The sequence below is a fragment of the Oncorhynchus mykiss genome, chromosome 9, assembly GCF_057628025.1.
Source record: "Oncorhynchus mykiss isolate SJ-2025 chromosome 9, ASM5762802v1, whole genome shotgun sequence".
NCBI lineage: Eukaryota > Metazoa > Chordata > Actinopteri > Salmoniformes > Salmonidae > Oncorhynchus > Oncorhynchus mykiss.
Genome location: NC_143030.1, coordinates 18,435,425 through 18,460,775, shown reverse-complemented (window position 1 = coordinate 18,460,775; position 25,351 = coordinate 18,435,425). Strand labels below are relative to the sequence as shown.

The following is a 25,351-nucleotide window of genomic DNA, read 5'->3' as shown; positions in this document are numbered from 1 at the left end:
ACACAGCCCAGATATTGGGTCACAAACTGCCAAGGTTAATCATCAACGAGCAGGGGAATGGTCGAAGAATGACAGCCAGCTAACGTTAGTTAGATAATATTGTCGCCCATACACACACACATTACAGCCCTCCAATCTGTCCTAAATCATAAGCGCCACACCATTTTAGTCTTTATAACAACAGCTGGGAGCTTGAGCATTAGATTATCCAGCTCCATGACTAACTGTAGCCAGATGGACAGACAGACAGAAACGAACCTCCAACCTCCATTCAGAAGGAAGGAAAGGTGCGGGGATCGTGGCATACCTCTTTTAGGCAGCTCCTGCAGGGGAATGGTATCCCCTCCCCCGTCGTAAGGGAGATAGGGGTCGGTCTCAGCTGAGATATCCTCCATGGTTGACTGACAGTTGGTCGCTAAGCTTACGTTAGCTCTCTCACTGCGCGTTAGCTACACGTCTCTAGGCGAACTGTTTACCATGGAGGCAGCCTCCATGATTTACAGCAGCCACGAATAGTGTAGCGGGCTGTGTGCGTAGGCTTATTTGTGACTGTGTGTGTGCGTGAGTGACGATGTCTCTGTGTGTGTGTGTGAGCCGAGTTCTCAGCAGTTGACTGCTAAGGGGCCGGTGATGTCGTCACAGGAAAGACGATCGGCTCGCACTGGTTGGTTGCTAGGGTAGACAACTGGCTGAGCCAGTACTGCTGGCATCATATTGATCTGTATTGAACACAGCGCTATACAGTACATTACAGCTTTAATTTTCTGCTTACCAAAGAATTAACAAATTAATATATTAAATGTTAGAACAACTGTTTTTCTGCACAATCAATAGGCCTAATTGACTTGAATGAAGCAATTTCTCAGAGGCAGAACAGTGTGTGTATACACACACACACACATCAAAATGTCATTAGAGCAAAAGCCACAGCAGGGGAGAGCAAGAGAAATAACCAGAAGATGAAAACTACCATAAACAAATGAGTGAAACCAGTAGTACGAGACAGACACTCTCCTCTACCTTCTCCTTCCCTTTCCACAAACACATTCACTTTCTCTCTTTTGCTCTCAAACATGTATGCACAAGGAGGATATGAAGCAATGTGTGAGATTTCATCTGAAGGGTTCATAGCTACCAACAGTGCCTTCAGAAAGTATATCCCTTGACTTAGTCCACATTTGTTGTGTTACAGCCCGAATTCAAAATGGATTAAATATATACGCTTCCCCTCACCCATCTACACACAATACCCCTTAATGACAAAGTGAAAATGTTTTTAGAAATGTTTGCAAATGTATTGAAAATGAAGTACAAAAATGTAATTTACATAAGTTTTCACACCCGAGTCAATACATTTTAGAATCACCTTTGGTAGTGATTACAGCTGTGAGTCTTTCTGGGTTAGTCTCTAAGAGCTTTGCACACCTGGAATGTACAATATTTTCACATTATTCTTTTAAAAATTCTTAAAGCTCTGTCAAGTTGGTTGTTGAGCATTACTAGACAGCCATTTTGTAACTAGGCCACTAATTCAATGTCGTCTTGGTAAGTGTATACTCTGCCTTTTGTTTTAGGTTATTGTCCTGCTGAAATTCATATCCCAGTGTCTGGTGAAAATCAGACTTAACTAAGTTTCCTCTATGATTTTGCCTGTGCAAAACATTTATCCTAATTTTTTTTAAATAAAAATACTCCCTAGTTCTTGCCAATGACAAGCATACCCATAACACGATGCAACCACCGCCATGTTTGAAAATATGAAGAGTAGTGCCCAGTAATGTTCTGTGTTGGATTGTCCTGAATACAAATCGTTATTTGCAGTTTTAGTCAGGGGTTGGAACCGGTTCAGGGAACAGAACTGAAAAATAAACTACATTTTTAAAAGGAACAGAACCAGACGAGAATAAAAGTGATCTATACTGTTCTGGAAAATAACCGTTATTTTAAAAGTATGGGAACCGGTTGATGTTATTTTACGTTCCGAGCATGTTTTTCAGTCCCACAAAAAAACGCCTATGCAAAGCCCTCACTGTCACTCAGAAGTGCATTCCAGTGCCTACCAGCTGAAAATCTTTGCCAATGTGAGTGTGTAGACTATAGCCCCTCCCCCTCCCTACAAAGCATGCAAAGTCTACTGTAGCTATTGACATTACAGGCGTGATGCATAAATTAGGGGGAGATTTTTTTTATTAGAGAACAATTGATTAACTTTTTCAATGCTAGCTAAGGATAACATAGTTATGGTGTTTCAAGGTAGATGTATTAACTACAAAAAGGTAAGACGTGTTTTTATTTTAATTCTGGTGCCGCTCTGAACACACAAGTTTGTTAGCTAGCTAGCTTGTTAGTAGAATGTTAAAGAAAAAAAATGATGGTTCTGTTCAGAACAAAACGATTGGAAAATAATTTAGGTTCCAATGCCTGGTTTTACTTTAGTGCCTTGTTGCAAACAGGATTTTTTTTAAATCAGTCATTAAACATTCTTAAAAAGTGACCATTGACCTTGTGGTGAAATCCCTGTGCGGTTTCTTTCCACTCCGGCAACCGAGTTAGGAAGGATGCCTGTATCTTTGTATTTATTTTATTTAACTAGGAAAGTCATTAGCCTAGTGTAGTGACTGGGTGTATTGATACACCTAAAACACTTCAGCGAGCAGGCCTTTCTAATCAACCTGGCCCGGGCATCCTGGAAGGATATTGACTTCATTCCGTCAGTAGAAGATGACTGGTTATTCTTGAAAAGTGCTTTCCTGAATCTTAAATAAGCATGCCCCATTCAAAAAATGTAGAACCAAGAACAGATATAGCCCGTGGTTCACTCCAGACCTGACTGCCCTTGACCAGCACAAAAACATCCTGTGGCGTACGGCATTAGCATCAAATAGCCCCCACGATATGCAACTTTTCAGGGAAGTTAGGAACCAATATACACAGGCAGTTAGGAAAGCAAAGGCTAGCTTTTTTTAAACAGAAATTTGCATCCTGCAGAAAACTCCAAAAAGTTCTGGGACACTATAAAGTCCATGGAGAATAAGAGCACCTCCTCCCAGCTGCCCACTGCACTGAGGCTAGGAAACACTGTCACAACTGATAAATCCACAATAATTGAGAATTTCAATAAGCATTTCTCTACGGCTGGCCATGCTTTCCACCCGGCCTACCTTACCCTGGTCAACAGCCCTCCACCCCCCACAGCAACTTACCCAAGCCTCACTTATTTCTCCTTCACCCAAATCCAGATAGCTGATGTTCTGAACCCTACAAATAAACAGGGCTAGACAATCGGGACCCTCACTTTCTAAAATTATCAGCCAAAATGGTTGCAACCCCTATTACTAGCCTGTTCAACCTCTCTTTTGTATCATCTGAGATCCCCAAAGATTGGAAAGCTGCCGCAGTCATCCCCCTCTTCAAAGGGGGAGACACTCTAGATCCAAACTGCTACAGACCTATATCTATCCTACCCTGTATATCTAAGGTCTTCGAAAGCCAAGTTAACAAACAGATCACCGACCATTTCGAATCCCACCGTACCTTCTCCGCTATGTAATCTGGTTTCAGAGCTGGTCATGGGTGCATCTCAGCCACGCACAAGGTCCTAAACGATATCATAGCCACCATCAAAAAGAGACAATTCTGTGCAGCTGTATTCATTGACCTGGCCAAGGCATTCGACTCTGTCAATCACCACATTCTTATCGGCAGACAAAACAGCCTTTGTTTCTCAAATGACTGCCTCGCCTGGTTCACCAACTACTTCTCAGACAGAGTTCAGTGTGTCAAATCGGAGGGCCTGTTGTGCGGACCTCTGGCAGTCTCTATGGGGGTGCCACAGGGTTCAATTCTCGGGCCGACTTTCTTCTCTGTATACATCAATGATGTTGTTCTTGCTGCTGGTGATTCTTTGATCCACCTCAGACGACACCGTTCTGTATACTTCTGGCCCTTCTTTGGACACTGTTAACTAACCTCCAGATGAGCTTCAATGCCATACAACTCTCCTTCCGTGGCCTCCAACTGCTCTTAAATGCAAGTATAACTAAATGTATGCATGCTCTTCAACCGATCGCTGCCCGCACTTGCCCGCCCGTCCAGCATCACTACTCTGGAAGGTTCTGACTTAGAATATGTGGACAACTACAAATACCTAGGAGTCTGGTTAGACTGTAAACTCTCCTTCCAGACTCACATTAAGCATCTCCAATCCAAAATTAAATCTAGAATCGGCTTCCTATTTTGCAACAAAGCATCCTTCACTCATGCTGCCAAACATACCCTCGTAAAACTGACTATCCTGCCGATCCTTGACTTCGGCGTTGTCATTTACAAAATAGCCTCAAACACTCTACTCAACAAATTGGATGTAGTCTATCACAGTGCCATCCGTTTTGTCACCAAAGCCCCATATACTAACCACCACTGCGACCTGTATGCTCTCGTTGGCTGGCCCTCGCTTCATATTTGTCGCCAAACCCACTGGCTCCAGGTCATCTATAAGTCTTTGCTAGGTAAACCCCGCCTTATCTCAGCTCACTGGTCACCATAGCAGCACCCACCTGTAGCACGAGCTCCAGCAGGAATATTCCACTTGTCACCCTAAAGAAAGATGACATTTTGACTGCTGTGCTGGCACCATCAAACCAAACAACCAACCAATGAAGCCCCCCTACCTTTTAGCACGGCTCCTGTTGCTAGGTGATGGCACAGGTGAAATCAACCATCTGGAGTTTGGAAGTAAATCCCAACAGAGAATACCAAGTTAACGTGGCACCAGGGTTCTAGAGATCAGATGAACCAGCACTCCAGAACCAAGTATGTTCTATCTCCACAGTTCCAATATGTAATATGCCTCTGTTCAAGGCCTGGATCAGGTAGTTCCATTCTGTTCCACTACAGAACATTCCCACGTCTGCCTGACACAGCACACCAGGTGGGCCAGACAAGGGTCCACTTCCACCCCCAACACACAGTGCATATAAACAGCACGAGACACACAGAAAGGCAGCTTAACCTACAGGCACAATCCTGACAGATACCGGCAATTACACTTCATGGATTGCCACTAGGCAAGTGCTGATTGGACATCAAGCTGCCAAACTGGTTCATGGGAATTTCTTTTTCACTCCCCTAGTCACTTCATCCAGTTCCTACACTATATATACAAAAGTACGTGGCACCCCTTCAAATTAGTGGATTCGGCTATTTCAGCCACACCCGTTGCTGACAGGTGTATAAAAAAAATTAGCACACAGCCATGCAATCGCCTGTGATGGAAATGTTATACTCATGTGCTTCTCTTAGGACTAATTTATGTGTTCATGCAAGTGGCTGACTGAATCTTCACCATCAGTAGCTGCAATTTGGCAGTATGCCCAGACCTTGTTTTGAGAACGAAAGATTTCTAAGTTTCAGGGTCTCAGCTTAGAGAGAAGAAGCCTTGTGAGGTATTGTTACATGTTATGAACCAGTATTGGTCGGGCACATGAATGAAATAAAACTAGAATAGCCGTATATAAGGCAACTGCTGGGACTACCCAAGCAGAGCTCCTGACTGACATGTGTGCATTGAGTTGGTTGAAATCTCTCCAGTGCGCTGGCAATAAACAATGATTCATTTAAGATTGTCTATGGAGTGTTGTGGAAATTCTTACACAGGGACACAAAGGCAAACATTGGCAGTAGAATGGCCCGTACTGAAGTGCTCAGTGACTTTCAACGTGACACTGTTATAGGATGCCACCTTTCCAACAAAGCAGTTCTTCAAATTTCTGCCCTGCTAGAGCTGCCCCAGTCAACTGTAAGTGCTGTTACTGTGAAGTGGAAACGTCTAGGAGCAACAACGGCTCAGCCACGAAGTGGTAGGCCACACAAGCTCACAGAATGGGACCGCCGAGTGCTGGAGAGCATTAAAATCGTCTGTCCTCGTTTGCAACACTCACTACAGAGTTCCAAACTGCCTATGGAAGCAACGTCAGCACAAGTACTGTTCGTTGGGAGCTTCATGAAATGGGTTTCCATGGCCGAGCAGCCGCACATAAGCCTAAGATCACCATGCGCAATGCCAAGTGTCGGCTGGAGTGGTGTAAAGCTCGCCACCATTGAACTCTGGAGCAGTAGAAACGCGTTCTCTGGAGTCTGACGGATGAATCTGGGTTTGGCGGATGCCAGGAGAATGCTACCTGCCCAAATGAATAGTGTCAACTGTCAAGTTTGGTGGAAGACGAATAATGGTCTGGGGCTGTTTTTCATGGTTCGGGCTAGGCCCCTTAGTTCTATTAAAGGCAAATGTTGATGCTACAGCATACAATGACATGCTAGACTATTCTGAGCTTCCAACTTTGTGGCAACAGTTTGGGGAAGTTCCTTTCCTGTTTCAGCCTATGGTTTGTCGAGATCGGTGTCGAAGCCAACTGACATTTACTCCTGAGTTGCTGACCTGTTGCATCCTCTACAACCACTGTGATTATTATTATTTGACCCTGCTGGTCATCTATGAACATTTGAACATCTTAGCCATGTTCTGTTATAATCTCCACCCGGCACAGCCAGAAGAAGACTGGCCACCCCTCATAGCCTGGTTCCTCTCTAGGTTTCTTCCTAGGTTCTGGCCTTTCTTGGGAGTTTTTCCTAGCAACCGTGCTTCTACATCTGCATTGCTTGCTGTTTGGGGTTTCAGGCTGGGTTTCTGTACAGCACTTTGTGACATCAGCTAATGTAAGAAGGGCTTTATAAATTAATTTGATTGATGGAAGAACTTGACTGGTCTGAACAGAGCCCTGACCTCAACCCCATCAAAACACCTTTGGGATGAATTGGAACGCCGACTGAGAGCCAGGCCTAATCGCCCAACATCTGTGCCCAACCTAACTAGTGTCTGTGGCTGAATGGAAGCAACTCCCCGCAACAATGTTCTAGTGGAAATTTTTCCCAGAAGAGTGGAGGCTGTTATAGCAGCAAAGGGGGGGACCAACTCCATATTAAAGCCCATTATTTAGGAATGAGATGACGAGCAGGTGTTCACATACTTTTGTATATATCATGTGGGCATGTGTATGAACACTGACTTGGGTAGCCTGTTACTTAGTAACACGTGGATACACCTACAGGCAGTAGCTTACACCAAGGTTCACTGAGAACGTTTGCAGACTTGGAGAATGGAGACCACTGATTGGGCAGAGATTACTGAGAGTGACCTTGTAACCCAACTCACACTCATTCCCTAGGAGGAAGGGAAACAGGACTTTATTAAATATGGTACTTAAAACATACATGGTTAAGTATTTTTCTATAATTATCTTGTAACAAAGTACTGATGTTCTACCTTTGACCTGTGTAACTGCCAGTATGAAATGTCTGCCAGTGTTGAATGTTATGGTTAAAGTTAGACTCCAGAGTCAAGGGATCACTGATAATGTATCTGTGACACTATGTGATTCTGTAGCAGCTGATGTTGTGACATCCTACAAGCCTCTCGGCTGGTGTTTACAGAACATTAGGTGCGTTGTGATTAAGAAGAAGGGTATTCTCAGAGAAGGCCCGTTAGAATTGGTTTCTGTTTCTGCTCTGGAGGTGTCTCCCTGTTAAATAAACAAGATTGGATTCTGATTGATGTTATCAACAACTGCTCTCCTTTGGTTCACCGGAAAATTCCCTTTACACACAGACACACTACTAAAAAAAACAGGCCACCCTCACTGGAGCAGTACCACGAGATAGCCAGTCTCCACTGGGTCGTTAATTATCCATGGTCTCCTTGTCACAGGCACACTGTAGGACGCCAGTAACACTAAAGAAAAACATGGCCTAACCAAGTTATGGTAGGTTACAGCAGAGTGCGCTAGTTTGACATAACATTTCCTAGTTAGCTGGCTGAAAGAAGCAGTGTAGCCTTAACATGCCCTGAGGCTCCAGCAATGTTGCATTAAAGCATTCAGACTCACTAACCTGGTTTCCCAAACGTTTCAACATTCAGCTGCTACAGCCGTTCAGTGACTTGCTTGGAAATATGACGAGAAGTCGGCTAAAAAGAAGTAGAAACAGACTGGCGCTCAGGCAAGCAGCAAAACAGGCGTTAGGCTACATCTTGGTATTCACACATTGTGCCGTATTGGCAGTAGCGTTAGTGCCGGTCCATTCTCTGGTTGTTCGGAAGTTCGGATGAATGACATTGACTTCTGAACTCTGTGAGGGAGCTTAATATGAGAAAAACTAGCCCTGTACTCAGCAATTCATAACTGCTTTCAGAGGCGCACGCACACACAAACATGTAAACACAGAAGGAACTCTGCGCTTGTACACACTGGTGAGAGACAGTAGATAAGGAGTATTGTGCAGCAGAGTAAAAATGTCAAGCACTGTGTGCCCCTAAGCACAACTTCAATTAGATCATTTAAAAAAATAACTAGTTTCGACTAGTATTACATCTAATCAGACTCAATCAACATAAACAAAAGACAAAATGTTGTCCATATTTTGGCTTTCCTCGACCTCTCCTTACATTCATGGTTTGATAAATGTACTTTAAAACCTCACTGTTATCAGTGTCCCGAAATTGGGACAGTTGTTGCTCAATATACGATGTGACACTAGAATAGCGTTGTAAACAACAACCAATTTTCCAGGACATAGATGTCTTATATTGTCAGAAAGCTTAAGTGATTGTTAATCTAACTGCTGTGTCCAATTTACAGTAGCTATTACAGCGAGAGAGAAAAAACACAAGCTATTGTTTAAGGATAGTGCACAACAACAAAACACTTATCAAGGCAACTGGTTTGATACATTCACCTCTGATGGTATATAATGTACTTACATTCAGTAACCTTCCACTGATTTGTCATCCTTAGGGTCCCAGAGATAAAATGTAGCATAGTTTTGTTTGACAAAATTAATTTTGATATCCTAACACACAAAACGTTGCTTAACCCGGTCATGTTCGGTTTCTGTGCAATCCTCAGACACTCTAGAAGGCAACCTAACTTGTTTCATCATTCTACATTACGTAATGGCTACACAACATGTCAATTAGCCCATGAAGGTAAGCCATCATTACGCAACAATGAGACGAGCATGTTCACTTGATTGAGTGTGTCATGGTCCAATGACCACCTATAGTTTTGAAACATAGCTAACTAGATAGCCAATGAGCTGGCCTTTACAGTAGTATGTGAACGCCCTTTGTACAACAAACAACCATCATGCTAGAGCTGTGGGCAACAGTGTTCATTCTCAAGGGGAAAGCAAACAGGACGCACAGTAGTTTACATTATACAGCTGTTCATTCTCTTCTACAAACTTTTCTCAAAACTGAAAAAGTAAACGGATGATCTCCACATGTGTATTTCCCACCATAAAGCATGGAGTAGGAGGTGTTATGGCGTGCTTTGCTGGTGACACTGTCTGTGATTTATTTTGAATCCAAGGCACACATAACCAGCATGGCTACCAAAGCATTCTGCAGCGATACGCAATCCCATCTGGTTTGGGCTTAGTGAGACTGTCATTTGTTTTTCAACAGGACAATGACCCAACACACCTCCAGGCTGTGTAAGGGCTATTTTAACAAGGATAATGATGGAGTGCTGCATCAGACGAGCTGGCCTCCACAATCCCCAGACCTCAACCAAATTGAGATGGTTTGGGATGAGTTGGACCGCAGAGTGAAGGAAAAGAAGCCAAAAAGTGCTCAGCATATGTGGGAACTCCTTCAAGACTGTTGAAAAAGCAAACCAGGTGAAGCTGGTTGAGAGAATGCCAAGTGTGCAAAGCTGTCATCAAGGCAAAGGGTGGCTATTTGAAGAACCTCAAACTAATTAAAATATATTAACACTTTTTTGGCTACAACATGATTCCATGTGAAGTTGGCTGTCCAGTGGTTTCAAAAACAATGATTGATAGGCAGCTTAAACTTTTTGAATTCAACCATTGTTTAGGTTCAAATACACATTTAGATTTGTGAACAGCCATCCACATCAAACACAATCCGTAAGGCGCAAATAGCTAAATGAGAGAGCAGCAGTGTGATTCACATCAATGCGCTATGTAGGTATCAATAATAAGTGATATCCGTATCGCCGTAGACTACACCACTACTGTCTTCCTTACCTCCAAGCGATTCAAGTTGGATAATCTTTTTGATGCCGACAGCAGTCACACCATTGGAAGACATAGCTTGGACTGTAGCCTACAAAAGCCTATTCCAGCGATCCATCAAACACATTTGGTCTGTCATCATAGTGGTCTCGGACCTGAGGTCAGACTTGCTCAGGTGGAACAAACTTACTGTAAACAATAAAAAAAAAAATCACAAACATCCTTTCTGAATTTAAAAAGTAATCCTTGAAGTAATTATCTAGTTTTTTAAGGGAAAGGGGGATACCTAGTAGAGGTCGACCAATTTAAAAATAATAATAATAATAATTTTAAAAATATATATAATAATAATAATAATAATAATAATAATAATAATAATAGGGCATTACCGATTAATTAGGGACGATTTCAAGTTTTCATAACAAAATCGATAATCTGCCTTTTTGGATGCCGATTATGGCCGATTACATTGCAATCCACGAGGAGACTGCGTGGCAGGCTGACCACCTGTTATGCGAGTGCAGCATCAAAAGGACCTTGTGGCTGCAAGGAGCCAAGGTAAGTGCTAGCTAGCATTAAACTTATCTTATAAAAAACAATCAATCTTAACATAATCACTAGTTAACTACACATTGTTGATGATATTACTAGGTTAACTTGCTTGCCCTGCGTTGCATATAATCAATGTGATGCCTGTTAATTTATCATCGAATCACAGCCTAATTCAACTTCGCCAAACGGGTGATGATCTAAAGAAAAAACGCATTCGCGAAAAAAAGCACAATCGTTGCACAAATGTACCTAACCATCAACATCAATGCCTTTCTTAAAATCAATACACAAGTATATATTTTTTTTTTACTTGCATATTTAGTTAAGAAATTCATGTTAGCAGGCAATATAAACTAGGGAAATTGTGTCACTTCTCTTGCGCTCAGTGCAAGCAGAGTCAGGGAATATGCAGCAGTTTGGGTCACCTGGCTCGTTGCAAACTGTGTGAAGACCATTTCTTCCTAACAAAGACCCTAATTAATTTGCCAGAATTGTACATAATTATGACATAACATTGAAAGTTCTGCAATGTAACAGCAATATTTAGACTTAGGGTTGCCACCCATTCTATAAAATACAGAAAGGTTCTGTATTTCACTGATAGAATAAACGTTTTGTTTTCAAAATGATATTTTCCGGATTTGACCATATTAATGACCTATGGTTCGTATTTCTGTGTGTTTATTATAATTAAGTATATGATTTGATATAGCAGTCTGACTGAGTGGTGGCAGGCAGCAGCAGGCTCATAAGCATTCATTCAAACAGCACTTTCCTGCGTTTGCCAGCAGCTCTTAGCAATGCTTGATGCACAGCGCTGTTTAGGACTTCAAGCCTATCAACTCCAGAGATTAGGCTAGCAATACTATAGTGCCTATAAGAAGATACAATAGTCAAAGGTATATGAAATACAAATGGTACATAGAGAAATAGTCACCGCATCATAATTCCTATAATAACTACAACCTAAAACTTCTTAACTGGGAATATTGAAGACTCATGTTAAAAAAGGAACCACCAGCTTTCATATGTTCTCGTGTTCTGAGCAAGGAACTTAGCTTTCTTACATGGCACATATTGCACTCCAACATTGTGTTTTTGCATTATTTAAACCAAATTGAACATGTTTCATTATTTATTTGAGACTAAATTGATTTGATTTATGTATTATATTCTGATAAAATAAGTGTTCATTCAGTATTATATATATATATATATATATATTACACACACACACACATATGTGTAAAATAGTAATAAATTGGCCGATTGAATTGGTATCAGATTTTCTTGGTCCTTCAATAAAACCGGTATCGGCGTTGAAAAATCCTAATCGTCGACCTCTAATACCTAGTCAGTTGTACAACTGAATGCCTTCAACTGAAATGTGTCTTCCACATTTAACCACGCTGTAATCTGATTACAATATTTTTGCTGGTAACGTTTTCTAATCCGTTACTCCCTAACCTTGACAGCTTCCTATTTCAATGTTGGCCTTTCTTTTGCATTTCAAAGATGATGCAACAAAAATCTAAATAGAATTTTTTTTTTGTTTGTTTAATCTTTTACATCTATGGTGTTATATTCGCCTACATTAATTTCACATCTCCTCAAACTTCAAAGCGTTTCCTTTCAAATAGTATCAAGAATATGCATATCCTTGTTTCAGGTCCTGAGGTACAGGCAGTTAGATTTGGGTATGTCATTTTAGGCAGAAATTGAGATGAAGGGTCCTTTCCAGAAGAGGTTTAATACAGGTAATCCATTTATAATCCTTCTTTCAGACTCACATATTCAGTTCAGACGCACTTAAAATTGTCACACAAAAAATTGTCACTGTAGCCAACTGTGACTTGTCATATTAAGGGAGTTGAGGGAGTCGTTTCTCTGTGATTTGTCATATTGAACATATCAGATAGGAGGGAGCTGTTTCTCTGGGACTTGTCATATTAAAACATCATAGCACAAATACATGAGGGAGTTGTTTCTCTGGGACTTGTCATATCAAACGTCATATCAAACATCATATCAGATATGAGGGAGTTGTTTCTCTTTTGATCAGCTACTAGAACCCAAACCTAGAGCAGCAGCAGGAAGCCAGTGTAACTACGGTAACAATACATGACTCAGCAAATCAAGCATCGGGCCAGCAGGCAGCAACAGGAAACAAGCAGGAAAACCTATTAAAGCAGCAAATAAGGCCAAAAGAAGCACAACCATAAACCAAAATGTAACGCCACAAGTCAAGACCGCAAAGTAAACAGGAAGTGAAGCACAATGAATAGAGTAGTGAATGAGGTACCGCATGGATGGCGATAGCAGAGAAAGTATCAAAACAAAACAGGAATGGACAGTCTGGTTCCAGATCTGTTTCTTTGTACTATATTAGCCCAGTCCTATGGCCGTTGTCATGCAAAAACATGTTTGTTGATCTGGAACCAGGCTAATATGGACTAGGCTGTAAGCATAAAACAAAAACAAGATGGCGGGTAAGTTTGCAACCACCAATCGCTGGTATGGAGATGAGACAGCAGGCAGGAGACATCTGATGGAGGATGGTTTGGGATCAGGTGGCATGGATGGATGGAGATGGTTGTATGTTGGGAGCTGAAACAGGGATGGGGAGGGGGGGGGGGGGTGAATCAACGGCACAGCAGCAGGCAGGGGCAGGAAAATATGTCACATCTCAGCTAGGGTAGTGAGCGACCCAACCGGCAAGGCAGCATTGAATGGGATCATCACTGCAAATTGGGCAAGCCGGCCGGGACACGATGTACAGTCACAACAACACAGCTCACAACACCCATCCATGGATGGACCCACAGCTTCCGGACCCTCTATCTGAACAAGTCAGCCCAGCCAGACCCTCTCCCCGTTGGGAACAGCAACCCAGCGCCATGGGCAGTTGTGGGGGTCTGATGGCGTAGTCAGCAGCGATTAGCAGTGGGCCTACCTGGTGAGGTGGTGTCTCCATCCAGAAGGTTGTCATCCTCGGAGGTGTGGAAGTCCATGACAACCCCTGTGCCATCCAGCAGCTCCTCGTCGCTGCTGGCGCTGGTGATACTGTTGTAGCCGTTCCTGTAGTAGCCGCTCCTGTTGAAGAGCTGCTCCGACTCCATTTAGCTACGCGCTACACACGCAGTGCCCTGGGTGGAGGGAACACACACACACTCAGATCACAGGGTAGGGCACTGTGGCGATGCCGTTGTAGCTGTTCCTGTGTAGTGGCTCCTGTAGTAATACACACACACACACTCAGGCAGACAAGGAAGTCCACGGGCTGGCTGATTAGGGAGTTGGAACCAGAGGGCCGAGTCTGGTAAAGGTTTCGGTTTCAAATTAGGTCTGACTCCGAACCTGGTACCAATCTCAGTGCAGGGTTGTTTCTAGTAGTGACGGAAGGAGGAAGGGGCGGGAGGTTATTAGAAGACATGAGTGTGAGCCGTCAGACCCAGACACTTCACTAAAGAGGAAGATGGATGAGGAAGAACAGCAGTAGCAGTAAACCCATATGATGTATCTCTCTACTGTCAGTATGGAGGACTGATGATGGAGGGCCCTGGTTGTGAACAACAGCCCATGTATCTCGTTACCTCCATCTGTCTGTCGGAGTGTGTGCTAGATAGTAGTAACGAGTCTGCATGCCCTGCACGTTGTGCACGACACCTCTCTGTCTGAATCTGAACTCTGTCGTTTTGTGTTTGTTCCTTTGTTTATATGGTCCCCACTCAGATGGAGATATCGATTCCTATTTGAAATATTTATACCTCTCCAGTCCATCAGTTATGTGGGGCATTTGTGCTGCATCTGTTTTGAGGATACACATGAATGCAAACAAAACATTTATGTGTGGGAAGAACTATACAGTGATGTGATGCTGGTTTAGAACAACACTCCTAGAGCACAGTAACTTCACTATTGTGCCCCCTAGTGTTGGCAGGGGAAAACAACACCTTCCAGATCAGAAATAAAATAAAAATGTATTCATCAACACGCTTTGTTAACAACAGGTGTAGACAAACAGTGAAATGCTTAATTACAGGCCCTTCCCAACAATGCAGAGTGAAAGAAAATAGAGCAATATTAGAAACGTTTTTTTTTTTTTAAGTAATAACTACACAATGAGTAATGATAACTTGGACATATACAGACACAAGTCACAAGCTCATTATGACAGGAAGAAAGAGTCAGAAGTCCTCCTAGGCCTGATCCAGATCATTTGCACTCATCAACATACAACAATGAAAGCAAAAGGACATGATAGCTTAACTGATGTCACTACAGCTTATGTTTCATTCAAGTATAATCATTGCAGACACGGCTCTGTGAACACCACGTTGTGAGACAGACACACATCTTGTCACATCAACATTTTCTCATAGGTGTCTATGAAGGAAGAAACACACCAGAGAGCCTACATTTCACTAGCCTGGTCCCAAAACTTCATATACAGTAACCTACTATTTTCTATTGTTGTCATGCCAATACACCAACAGTCTGGACCACTAGGCTAACAACTCCCTCTCACCTGGAATGAAGAAATCAATTTGAGCTGGATCAAATCAAAGCATGAAATTAAATTCTGTTTGCTTTTAGAAGCTGGTTGAGAGAATGCCAAGAGTGTGCAAAGTTGTCATCAAGGCAAAGGGTGGCTACTTTGAAGAATCTAAAATATATTTTGATTTGTTTAAGACTTTTTTTTTATTAATACAAGATTCCATATATGTTATGTCATAGTTTTGATGAAAATTGTAAAAACAAAGAAAAACCCTTGAATGTGTGTCCAGAATTTTGACTGGTACCGTATGACATATGTTAGTAATTTAAATCTTGTTACATTTTCACATGGAACTGTCTGTTCCTACCCAGTCTGGAGAGGTGCATGTTTCTTCCTCTCACCTTTTCACAAGGTTGAGGTAAAGTCGTGAACATTATTGGTCAATTTAACAAACTTCAGGCTTCATTATCAACAGAGGGAAATGCTTAGTTTACAACCGCTCAATAACAGCCAATAGTGAAATTAACACTCCCAGGGGAGTCTCAGAACCAGCCTGACATGACAAACCAAACGGGTATGAAATGATCAATCATAAATTGGCTAAGAATCTTTATAGACTTCAATCCAACAGATGTCAGGTACATGAAGTTGCTTACTGCACACTAAGGCTAAGCTTTTAATCTCGTATCAGAACAAATACAGCATTAGGTTAAAGTTGACAGGATAATGACTTAATAAACAGCTACTAAAATGCAGTGATGGTCAAATCCATTTTAATTCCAGTCAATTCAGAAAATAAACCAAATTCCCCCCCCAAAAAAATATTTATTGAAAAGCTTTGAAGATAATTGGAATTTCAGTGTTCTTCCTGAATTGACTAGAATTTAAATGGAATTACCCCTGTAACAGTATAACTTTAGACCGTCCCCTCGCCCATACCCGGGTGCAAACAAGGGACCCTCTGCACACATCAACAACAGTCACCCACGAAGCATCGTTACTCATCGCTCCACAAAAGCCGCGGCCCTTGCAGAGCAAGGGGAACTACTACTTCAAGGTCTCAGAGCAAGTGACGTCACCGATTGAAACACTATTTAGCGCGCACCACCGCTAACTAAGCTAGCGTTTCACATCCGTTACACCCCCAACCCTGCTACAATGGATACTTGTTCCTTATCAATTTTCACTCTGACATTTTAGAATGTGTGAGAGCAGTGAGGTGTGTAGAACATATGTGTTTGAATGGCAACAGCATTTTTGCCACCTCCTACAACTTATAGAGTAGAGGAGAAAGGGTTCTCTTCTGTCAGTAGTCAAGGAGCTAAGTGTTGCCAGGGGAGACTGTTGCTGGGATATGACTCAGCGTTTTGCCTGTCCCTCAGGTGATATGATCACATCTCCTGTAAGGCATAGTCCCCACTGCCAACACTACAGGTTGACTTGACACACCTCCAAATAAAATAAAAGCATAATATATATATATATATATATATTTTTTAACTACTATACCTTCCCTACCTACTGTAATAATTAAGGATATAGCCTTATAATGCAAAACTGTTCAATTGCAAGTTGTGAGAAACCTTAAAAGGAACTTGTGTTGTCACATTGTAGAAGTGAGAGTTAAAAACGGATGATAATCTTCTATAATATGTCAGCACTGTCATAGATGGAACACCAAATATGGACATGAATATTGTCTCTTAAATACTATGAATGCCACCCTGCACTTAAATAACATAAAGAGTACCAGCAGGCACCTATTTCAGTCCACTTCAAGCACAATGGACTCCAACCGATGCTCTGGTCAAGAGCTCCAGAAGGCTAACTTAATCATGCAGCACTGAAAAGACAAGTGTGGCTCATGAGTTTATTAAGCAATTACATCTCATCATGCTAAGGGTCATGTATAAAATTATGAGCGGGCCATTATGTTGCCTACCATGGCTATGCCCCCATAGGATGACAATCCCCTCCTCCACAGGGCACAAGTGGTCACGGAATGGTTTGATGAGCATGAAAACGATGTAAATCATATGCCATGGCCGAATCAGTCACCAACTGAACGCTTATGGGAGATTCTGGAGCGGTGCCTGAGACAGCATTTTCCACCCCCAATAAAACACCAAATTATGGATTTTTTTGTGCAAGAATATTGGAGGGATGTGACACCAGAGTCCTAGACACTTGTAGACTCTATTCCAAGGTGCATTGAATCTGTTCTGGCTCGTGGTGGCCCAATTCCCCATTAGGACACTTTATGTTGGTGTTTCCTTTATTTTGGCAGTTACCTGTAGCTGCATGGGGCAAATGAATATGAGCAGAAACTAAAAAAAGACATCCACTTATCCTAAAAAAGCAAATTTTCACCCAAAGACATTGTGTTGTGAGGCCTGAGGTTCTTTCCTGTTGCTCACATGCAGAGGCCAACCTATGCCCCATACTCACCCTAGCATCATATTTTGCAGTATGTAGAACACAGCTGACACATTCCATTCAGGACAATGCATGGGTGAAAAGTAAGGAAGGAAAAATAAATATCACTATGCAATACCTCCATATAGATTTATGCCATAACATCTGCATGCAATACAAACTATATGTATCTCTGTTTTGCTGTGTAAGCTACCTTGCCACTAAATAAGCATGATTATACCAAGTTCCACTGCAACTACAGTATCTGTCATCACGCGCCTTTCTGATGTATCATGCCATGGGGGTGCTATGACATTTTTTTAAAGCTAGGTCAGCAGTGTTTCTGGATGATACAACAAATGTTATAACTTACAATGACATCATCCTAAATGTCACATAAAAGATGCCGCCAGCTAGTTAGAACCACAAATAAGTACGATTTATCTGCGAATAACTGTCTCGTAGTATGATATAAAAGCCAACTAGAATTTTGCTAACAAACAAGCTACGACTGGCAGGGGCTCGAGCGCTCCTTCATAACATCAGATGGTTAAGGGGGGCCTGATCGATTTTGATGCAACTCCACCATTTGGTATGGTGAATTTCACAAAGCGATTTCTTATTATATGCATAACTGACCTGTCAAACTTCTCTATAAATGCATCATATGCTGAATATGTGCAACATCATTATGGTGACAATTATTTAAAGCATAATGCATGGAGAGATGAGCAACATGTATTCAGTTAAAATTGCGAACGGTAGTTACGATAGTGTGTCAAATATAACCTCATCACATCGCGGTGTGCACCAGCAACATACTTTACCTTTGCAATCCCTATTCCACCCGGGACATACCGAATCATCCTTTTCTTGAGTAGAAACGGAGAGTTTTTACTCAAATATATTTGACATTCTCCCCATGTTTTTTTTTGTCCCGCTCCTGTGGGTCGTCACTAGTTAATTCATACATACATAAAGTAATAAACCCCGCCTATTTCTACAATTTCGATTATTTTTTAAACCTAACCGTAACCACACTGCTAACCTTATGACTAACCCTAACGTTAAATTAAGACCAAAAGTTATTTTTTGTTTTCATGATATTAACGACTTTGTGGCTGTACTGTCTAGTGGGGGGAAAATCCTGTACCGGTGACGTTAACATCCGGTTTCTTGATCTCACGCCGTCGTAAGGAGCGATAGAAGAAGCAAAGAGGCTGGATTTGACATTATTATTAAAATGTTTCATCAAGTACAATAAAACAATATACATTAAAAGCCAAAACTATGACATTGAATTGGGAATAGTCAGAGTGCAATGTTTTAGATTTGAAGGCAAACAAGATCATATGACACATTTCTAGCAAACAAAGGATTTGACCTATATAATGAATGTATTATTAAACTGATTCTTTCATCCATGTCCTCATTTCATCCATCATAACACACACATACAGTGCTTCATTGGAAACCCCCATGCATTTGGTAAGAGAGGAATATCTTCTGGTCATGGCTAACATTGGATTGTGGCTAGAAAATCTAGTTTCTCTTGTTTGAAAGGTCAAAAAGCCAGAAAGTCAATCACATCTTTAAAAGCTGGTGAACTTCTTGATTACAGCATCATAACTCATTTGTGGTATAAAAAAAAGAGTGTAAAATCCTCATACCAATATCACCATCTACTGGTTGTATACCAACTTTGACATCATTAACATGGTAAATCTGCTCTTCCAGTGTTTTTTTTCTGATAGGAACGTGCTTATGTCTCAATTCTCCACCCTTTTCCCTGAAATTTGATTGTACCCACATGGATTAAAAATTATAGGATTGGTGTAATGGCCACATGCTTACGCCAATCCTATGCTGTTAAATCTATGTGGGGGAGTGCACAAGTGCACACTTCAAGAAAAAGTGTGGAGAATTAGGACACACATTTGATTGTCAGTCCTTTCCACCCAAACTGTAGTAGAAGCTAGTGTCTCTGCGATGTTGCTGCACAGGCATGTTTCTCTGTGTGTCCCTGAGCTTCTCCAAGTCAATCTCCAGCAGAGCCATGCCTGTGTTCTCTCCTCCACAGTCCCCCATCACCACCCCCCAGGGGTCCACAGCCAGGGCGTGGCCGTACGACGAACGCTTCTCATGGTGACTGCCCACTTGGGCTGCAGCAAGGACAAAGCACTGGGTCTCAATGGCCCTGGCGCGAAGCAACACCTGCGGTTAGAAGAGCAGCGTGTTTTATATTGGTCCTCATTCTTCAATACTGGTCCTAAAGAGTCGGATCCACAGGGGTTCTAGCCCAGTACTAAGGCACCTGAATCAACTAATGAAGTGTATGATTTGAATCAGGTGTGTAAGTATTGGACTGGAACAAAAGCCTGCATACCCTGTGGGTCCCCAAGACCATGTTCGAACAACACTGTTATAACTTGTATTAAAACATAGAAATAGCAGTGCTAGAAATAGTAGCTAGTAGAAATTATAGTGCAAGACAGAAGAAGATGCGTGTTTCTGCAAAAATCTATCCCACCTCCCAATGGGCAGCTCCTGTGGCCACAGTGAACGCTGACGGGTAGGTCAGAATCTCCGCCCCCTGTCGCAGCAGGGCCAATGACAGCTCAGGGAACCTCAGGTCATAACAGATACCCAGTCCCACCTGGAACACAATACAGTGACAGAATACTGGGGTGGTAGATCTAAGAATCTGGTGTACAAAGATGGAGGTTAGTTGCAATAACAATTCAATGAGAGCAGGATTGGTGGAATCATAGAATGACCTTGCCAATGGGAGTTTGAACTGGAGGAATGAGGCTGGATCCAGGTATGGTGAAGGCACTCTCTTTTAAGGACACGCCTCTTCCTGGCAGCTCCACATCAAACAAGTGGGACTTCCTGTATACGGACACTATATCACCTGTAGGGTTAAGTGAAAGTGTCAGCACTTCAGTGTGTGTGTGTGTGTGTGTGTGTGTGTGTGTGTGTGTGTGTGTGTGTGTTCATACCCTTTTCATTTATGATGATGTGACTGTTGTAGATTCGCCTGTCCGTCTCCCAGTCATGCCCTCTCTCATGAAACCCTCCAAGAGAGAGCCACACGCTCAGCTTCCTAAGAAAGGGCAGATGTGGATTAACTGCAAAAACACTAATCAATAACAGAACAAGATGAGATGAAGTCCCCCATTCAATAATTATTATTAGACTAGGATGTAATAGAAATGAATAGAATAGACAACCACACTCAGTAGCTAGGAGTACTCACTTGGCAAGCAGTGTGTAGCGTGAGATAATGTCTCCTGTTAGCCTCTCAGACAGATTCAGGGTCTCCTCTCGACTAGAGCCGATGTAGTCAAACCCCTCAGGTAGGAAAACCATGCTGGCTCCACCCTCTTTTGCCGCCTGCACCAATCGCCTGCAGGCAGTGAAGTTGGCCTCCTTGTCAGGGGTTGCGGTCACCTGGCACACCGCTGCCACTGGATGAGGCGATGATGATGACATCCTGGAAAGAAAGACACTTGAGTTTAGATTAAGTCGGGCGGCAAGTAGCCTAGTGGTTAGAGCATTGGGCCAGTAACCGAAATGTTGCTAGATCAAATCCCAGAGCTGACGAGGTAAAAATCTGGCATTCTGCCCCGGAACAAAGCAGTTAGCCCACTAGGCCAACATTGTAAATAAGAGTTTGTTCTTAACTGACTTGCCTAGTTTTTTTTTTTAAAGTCACGTATCTAAAGGGTTAATGTTAGTGTAAGAGGTCAAAAATATGTGGCTAGTTATAATAGCTGAACATTACTAATTGACCTACAGTCACAAGTCAGTGACACTAGTAGACCTTGACAGAAAATGAATTAAAGGCAATAAGTTTTAATTTTAGAATAACCAATTCAACCCTAATCCCCCATTTATAATAGGCTATGGTAACAGACACATGCATTGTAAAAAACGTTAAAAGGTTGACTGGTGTCGTTACCTTTGATGCACCCAAATGCAGCTCGAGCCCCAAGACGAATGACAGTCCAGTAAATGTTTCACCCTAGTTCTTCTCAAACTGCACCTGAGCACGAACATTGGCTTGACGCAAGTGTCAAAACAAATCTGTCTGTATCCGACTGAGCAACACCAGAAAGTCTCTTCTTTGCTCGTGCTGTACTTTGGACTCTGTTTTAATTTCAAGTTAATGCCAAATCCAGTCAGTAAAGTATCAAAACATCAACAATGTAACTACCTACGTTGTGTTTGCGGCGCCAAATTCGCACGACTATGAGACAAGCTAGCACAACATTCTTCATGTGTTGTTTTGATTACGATTTTCCTAACAGGCAATCACATGAGACAGCTCAAGATGGTAAGCCTTGGGCCCTCAGCCCCCACCACTAGCGACACCTTTCCAAGATGGCAGCGAACAGTAGCAGCACGGTTAGCAAACCCAGCAACATTATCGGGGGGAAACAATCAGGGCCGTCGGCCGAGCAGGTATCCCCACTCTCCTTTAACTCCGTAACTGTCAGAATCTTCATGTGTTGTTAGCAAATGCTGTTTAATAGTTGCGGGCTTTGAGATACAAACCTGGACTTGCCAGTCACGCCTCTGGCTAGTTAGCAAGCTAGCTATCTAGCTAGCTCGCTCCCATCGTCTGCTTCCTACTAGTGTGTTCCTCAAAACTGATATTTTATGATTTAGAGGCCAAGTCTGGTATCAGTCGTATTCACAATACCTCATTGAGTTTATAATAATTTTAGTTAACTGAAATCTGTTAGTCTGACTAGGTTTCTATCAGTATTCATTAACGTAAGATACTCAGGCGAATTGCAAGGAAGGGATTAGTTGTGTTGTCGAGCAGATGAGAAACAATTTCTGCCTGTCAATCAGTGGCATACAGAACCGCATTAGTAATACAGCCAGTTTGACAAATCACAAATAAACGACTATTGTATTTACTTGTAGCTAATCAATAAATGGTCTGATAATATTTCCTTTTCCAGGTAGGCCTATATAACGAAGCTTTTTGCAACTTTGTTCAATCTAATGTAAGTTCAGAAATCTGTGTGTGTTGTGGCTCCCCTGAGTTGGTAGAGCATGGTGCTTGCAACGCTAGGATCATGGTTTCGACTCCCACTAGGGACTCGGATACGAATATGTATGTATGCATGCACTATTGTAAGAGAGCTTTGACACTGACTAAAGTTGTTGCCCACGCAGGCCTTCCCGCAGGTCACCAGATTTTTCAGTCACTTTGTATTAAAGGGTTTGCTAAAGGGCATATATCTTATAATGAGAGAATGTTTTAATGTGATCTGTTTGGTGTGTTCAAAAGGTTGTGGCTGCATTTCAGAGGATGCGCTCAGAACAGCGCAGCATGGCCTCAAAGGCTGCAGAGCTGGAGATGGAGATCAACGAGCACAGGTAACTACAGTACTAGTTACCGCTTCTATTTCACTCACTGTTCACCTCTGTGGACTTAACTATGGACTTGGCCACAGAGAGGAATAATCTTTGATAAGTCTGTAAGGTGTTAGAGATGAGAGATTTGGACACTGGGGGGTGAATCAAGTCTTCCCTGGATTCCTAATTTCCTCTCCTCGCCTCCCTCTCAAAATGCATTGGAGGAAAGGGACCAAAGGGAGGACCATAATATCTTAACTTTTTGATTTTTGATATTCACCCTTATTACATTCCTCTCACAACTTGCTTCTTTTTTTCTCAGCCTAGTCATCGAGACCCTAAAAGACGTGGATCCAACCAGGAAGTGCTTCCGACTGGTGGGCGGGGTGCTCGTGGAGAGGACGGTTAAGGAAGTCTTACCAGCTCTGGGAAGCAATAAAGAACAGGTAAGCTTTTGTTTGCTTGCTCTTTGGGGTATAATCTGGGGTTGCTGTAAAGCACTTTGTAATGACTGTTGTAAAAAGGGCTGTCTAAAATAAGATTGCTTGATGAGAAGATACCATTAATATATTAACGTGTTCATGATGTGGTGGCCATGAGCATAGTCCGACTGGGGAAGAAGACCTCTAACCTTCTGGTTCCAAAGTACTCCAGCCACACTACAGTCCAAACACTCCAGTCGCATAACGTTCCCAAGAGGACAATCTCGCTTGGAAGTGTTTTTAATAAAGAAAAAGCACTAGAGCAACTGACGCCTCTGACAAGAATGCCGGCCTTTACTTTATTTTCATTTCCTGACAATTCTGCATGTTAAATCACTACCGTTCGTTGACACCCAGCACATAATCAACTGCACACGATCAACGTTAATTATGGTGCGTCTTTCCTTTAACATAATTACCAATGCTATAGGTTGTTGCAATACTATCTTGTAAAACTAAATCACTGCTGATCATACATCATGATTATCATTCTGCTGTCCCCTCTCTTTTCCTTACAGATATCAAAGATTGTAGAGTCCCTCAACATACAGATGCAGACAAAAGGCCGGGAGCTCACGGAGTATCGGGAAAAATACAATATCCGATTGGTGGGAGAAGGAGAGGAAGGACAGGGCAAATCGGCAGCTACCTCCAATGGGGGCGGGTCTAAAGGCGGTGCCGGCGTTCTAGTTTCGTAGCTTTGTGTGTGGAGACTTTAGTGCGATAGGAAATTGTGCGGAATGCCATCGAGCATCGAGTCAGCACAGATCCTGGAAGGCATTTCAAAGGCAGAGTTTGACGTGTGTCTTGCATGAAAGAAATTATATAATTAACCAATGTCACAAGGGCCAGATTATCCAGAACATTCATTTCAGATCAAAGTGATCCCTTTTCACCTGTAGTTCAACAAAACTTAAACCAACATTTCACTTACACTCTGGTTTAATTACAAGCCTTTCGCCTTTTACTCAAGACGGTGTTTCATCAAAATCTTACGGGATGATTGTTGTAAAAGACATGCCTTCTTGATGACCATGTATTGATTTGAAGTTTATTTATACTCTATTGTCAGTCATATTTCAATGTATATTATGATCCTGTTGTTGGGGGCTCTGTTTTTGAGGTTTGTCTCTGGCATGCTGTAAAATAATGCTTGCAAAAGGAATGACAATCTGATTGGAAAAACACTTCATAACAACGCAATGTATCGTTTCAATCTTTCTTGAAGGTGCACTGTGCAGAAATAGCTCTGCCATTTCCTCATTGCTAAAATTCTAGTAGTTCTCCTAATTTCAGTTTGTGACAAAACAAGCAAGTGTAGGAAATCATTGTACGCTCTAAACTGCTGTGAAATATATTTTTCCATAACCAAAATATTGTTTTTTCAGCTGTTGGAAGCTGGTGTACAAAACCTAAATTAAAAGAAGCAAAAAATGAAACTTAAGATCAGGGAGCATAGAAATTGCGCTCACAGAACATATTTGCTGCTTCTTAGACTTGTGTTCAATGATAATGACAGATCTATAACTCACATTTCTATGTGCATTTGAGAGAAGAAAAAAACAGTGTGCCCAGAGTATCTGGATAACGTAAAATCAGCCTCCCAAACGGCAGCCTGTTCCCTATATAGCAGACTACTTTTTCTGAGGGTGCCATTTCAGACACATAGCTGATGTATTGGTATAGTCTTAGGTGCCCCCAAAGTATCTGAAGCACACAGCCCTAAATTACATTATCTATCACCATGTAGTTGTGTGGAGAAAATTCGTTTTTTTTGTGTGAATGTTTAGGAATAAAAATAAATGTAAACATGGTTTCTGATGTCTGCTGCTTTTTGCCTGTATATACATAATATATAAGTCGAATTATACAATCAGTTTGCTGGTGGTCACTGTTTCAAGCGTCTTTAGCAAGCCGCCAGCAGTCTCGTTCTGCT

General features: G+C 42.1%; 3 protein-coding genes across 22 annotated transcripts in view; 1 reads left to right on the top strand and 2 right to left on the bottom strand.

Annotated features, from left to right (window-relative positions):
• clcn3 (chloride channel 3) overlaps positions 1-18,714 on the bottom strand; it is a 53,996-nt gene extending 35,282 nt beyond the window's left edge. For 6 of the 19 annotated variants that reach the window (XM_090183670.1, XM_090183674.1, XM_090183675.1 and 3 more), the window contains exon 1: positions 308-385. Coding sequence is in view for 7 of the 19 variants with exons in the window: in XM_021614871.3 (XP_021470546.3) it covers positions 13,598-13,763 (166 nt within the window). In the remaining 12 variants the exon portion in view is untranslated. Of the gene's footprint in view, positions 1-307; positions 651-7,944; positions 8,297-13,597; positions 13,791-18,384 lie in introns of those variants that run through there. The other 13 variants (XM_021614873.3, XM_036987421.2, XM_090183666.1 and 10 more) reach the window with 8 other exon arrangements.
• Positions 18,715-18,778: 64 nt separating this feature from the next.
• nit1 (nitrilase 1) lies at positions 18,779-21,920 on the bottom strand. The gene is made up of 6 exons (XM_021614880.3): positions 21,522-21,920; positions 20,817-21,053; positions 20,560-20,663; positions 20,335-20,471; positions 20,088-20,213; positions 18,779-19,771 (listed from the first exon to the last, which is right to left on the bottom strand). Exons 1-6 carry the CDS (start codon positions 21,617-21,619, stop codon positions 19,502-19,504), a joined length of 972 nt encoding a protein of 323 aa, XP_021470555.2. The 5' UTR covers positions 21,620-21,920; the 3' UTR covers positions 18,779-19,501.
• On the top strand, positions 21,894-25,229 carry LOC110531598 (prefoldin subunit 2). 2 transcript variants are annotated; one of them, XM_021614881.3, is made up of 5 exons: positions 21,911-22,024; positions 22,534-22,578; positions 22,866-22,954; positions 23,256-23,379; positions 23,934-25,229. In XM_021614881.3, the coding sequence occupies exons 1-5, from the start codon at positions 21,944-21,946 to the stop codon at positions 24,111-24,113; spliced, it is 519 nt and encodes a 172-aa protein (XP_021470556.1). In that variant the 5' UTR covers positions 21,911-21,943; the 3' UTR covers positions 24,114-25,229. The 2 variants fall into 2 exon arrangements, with proteins under 2 accessions (XP_021470557.1, XP_021470556.1); XM_021614882.3 differs by lacking the exon at positions 22,534-22,578 and having other exon boundaries at positions 21,894-22,024.
• Positions 25,230-25,351: the final 122 nt, after the last annotated feature.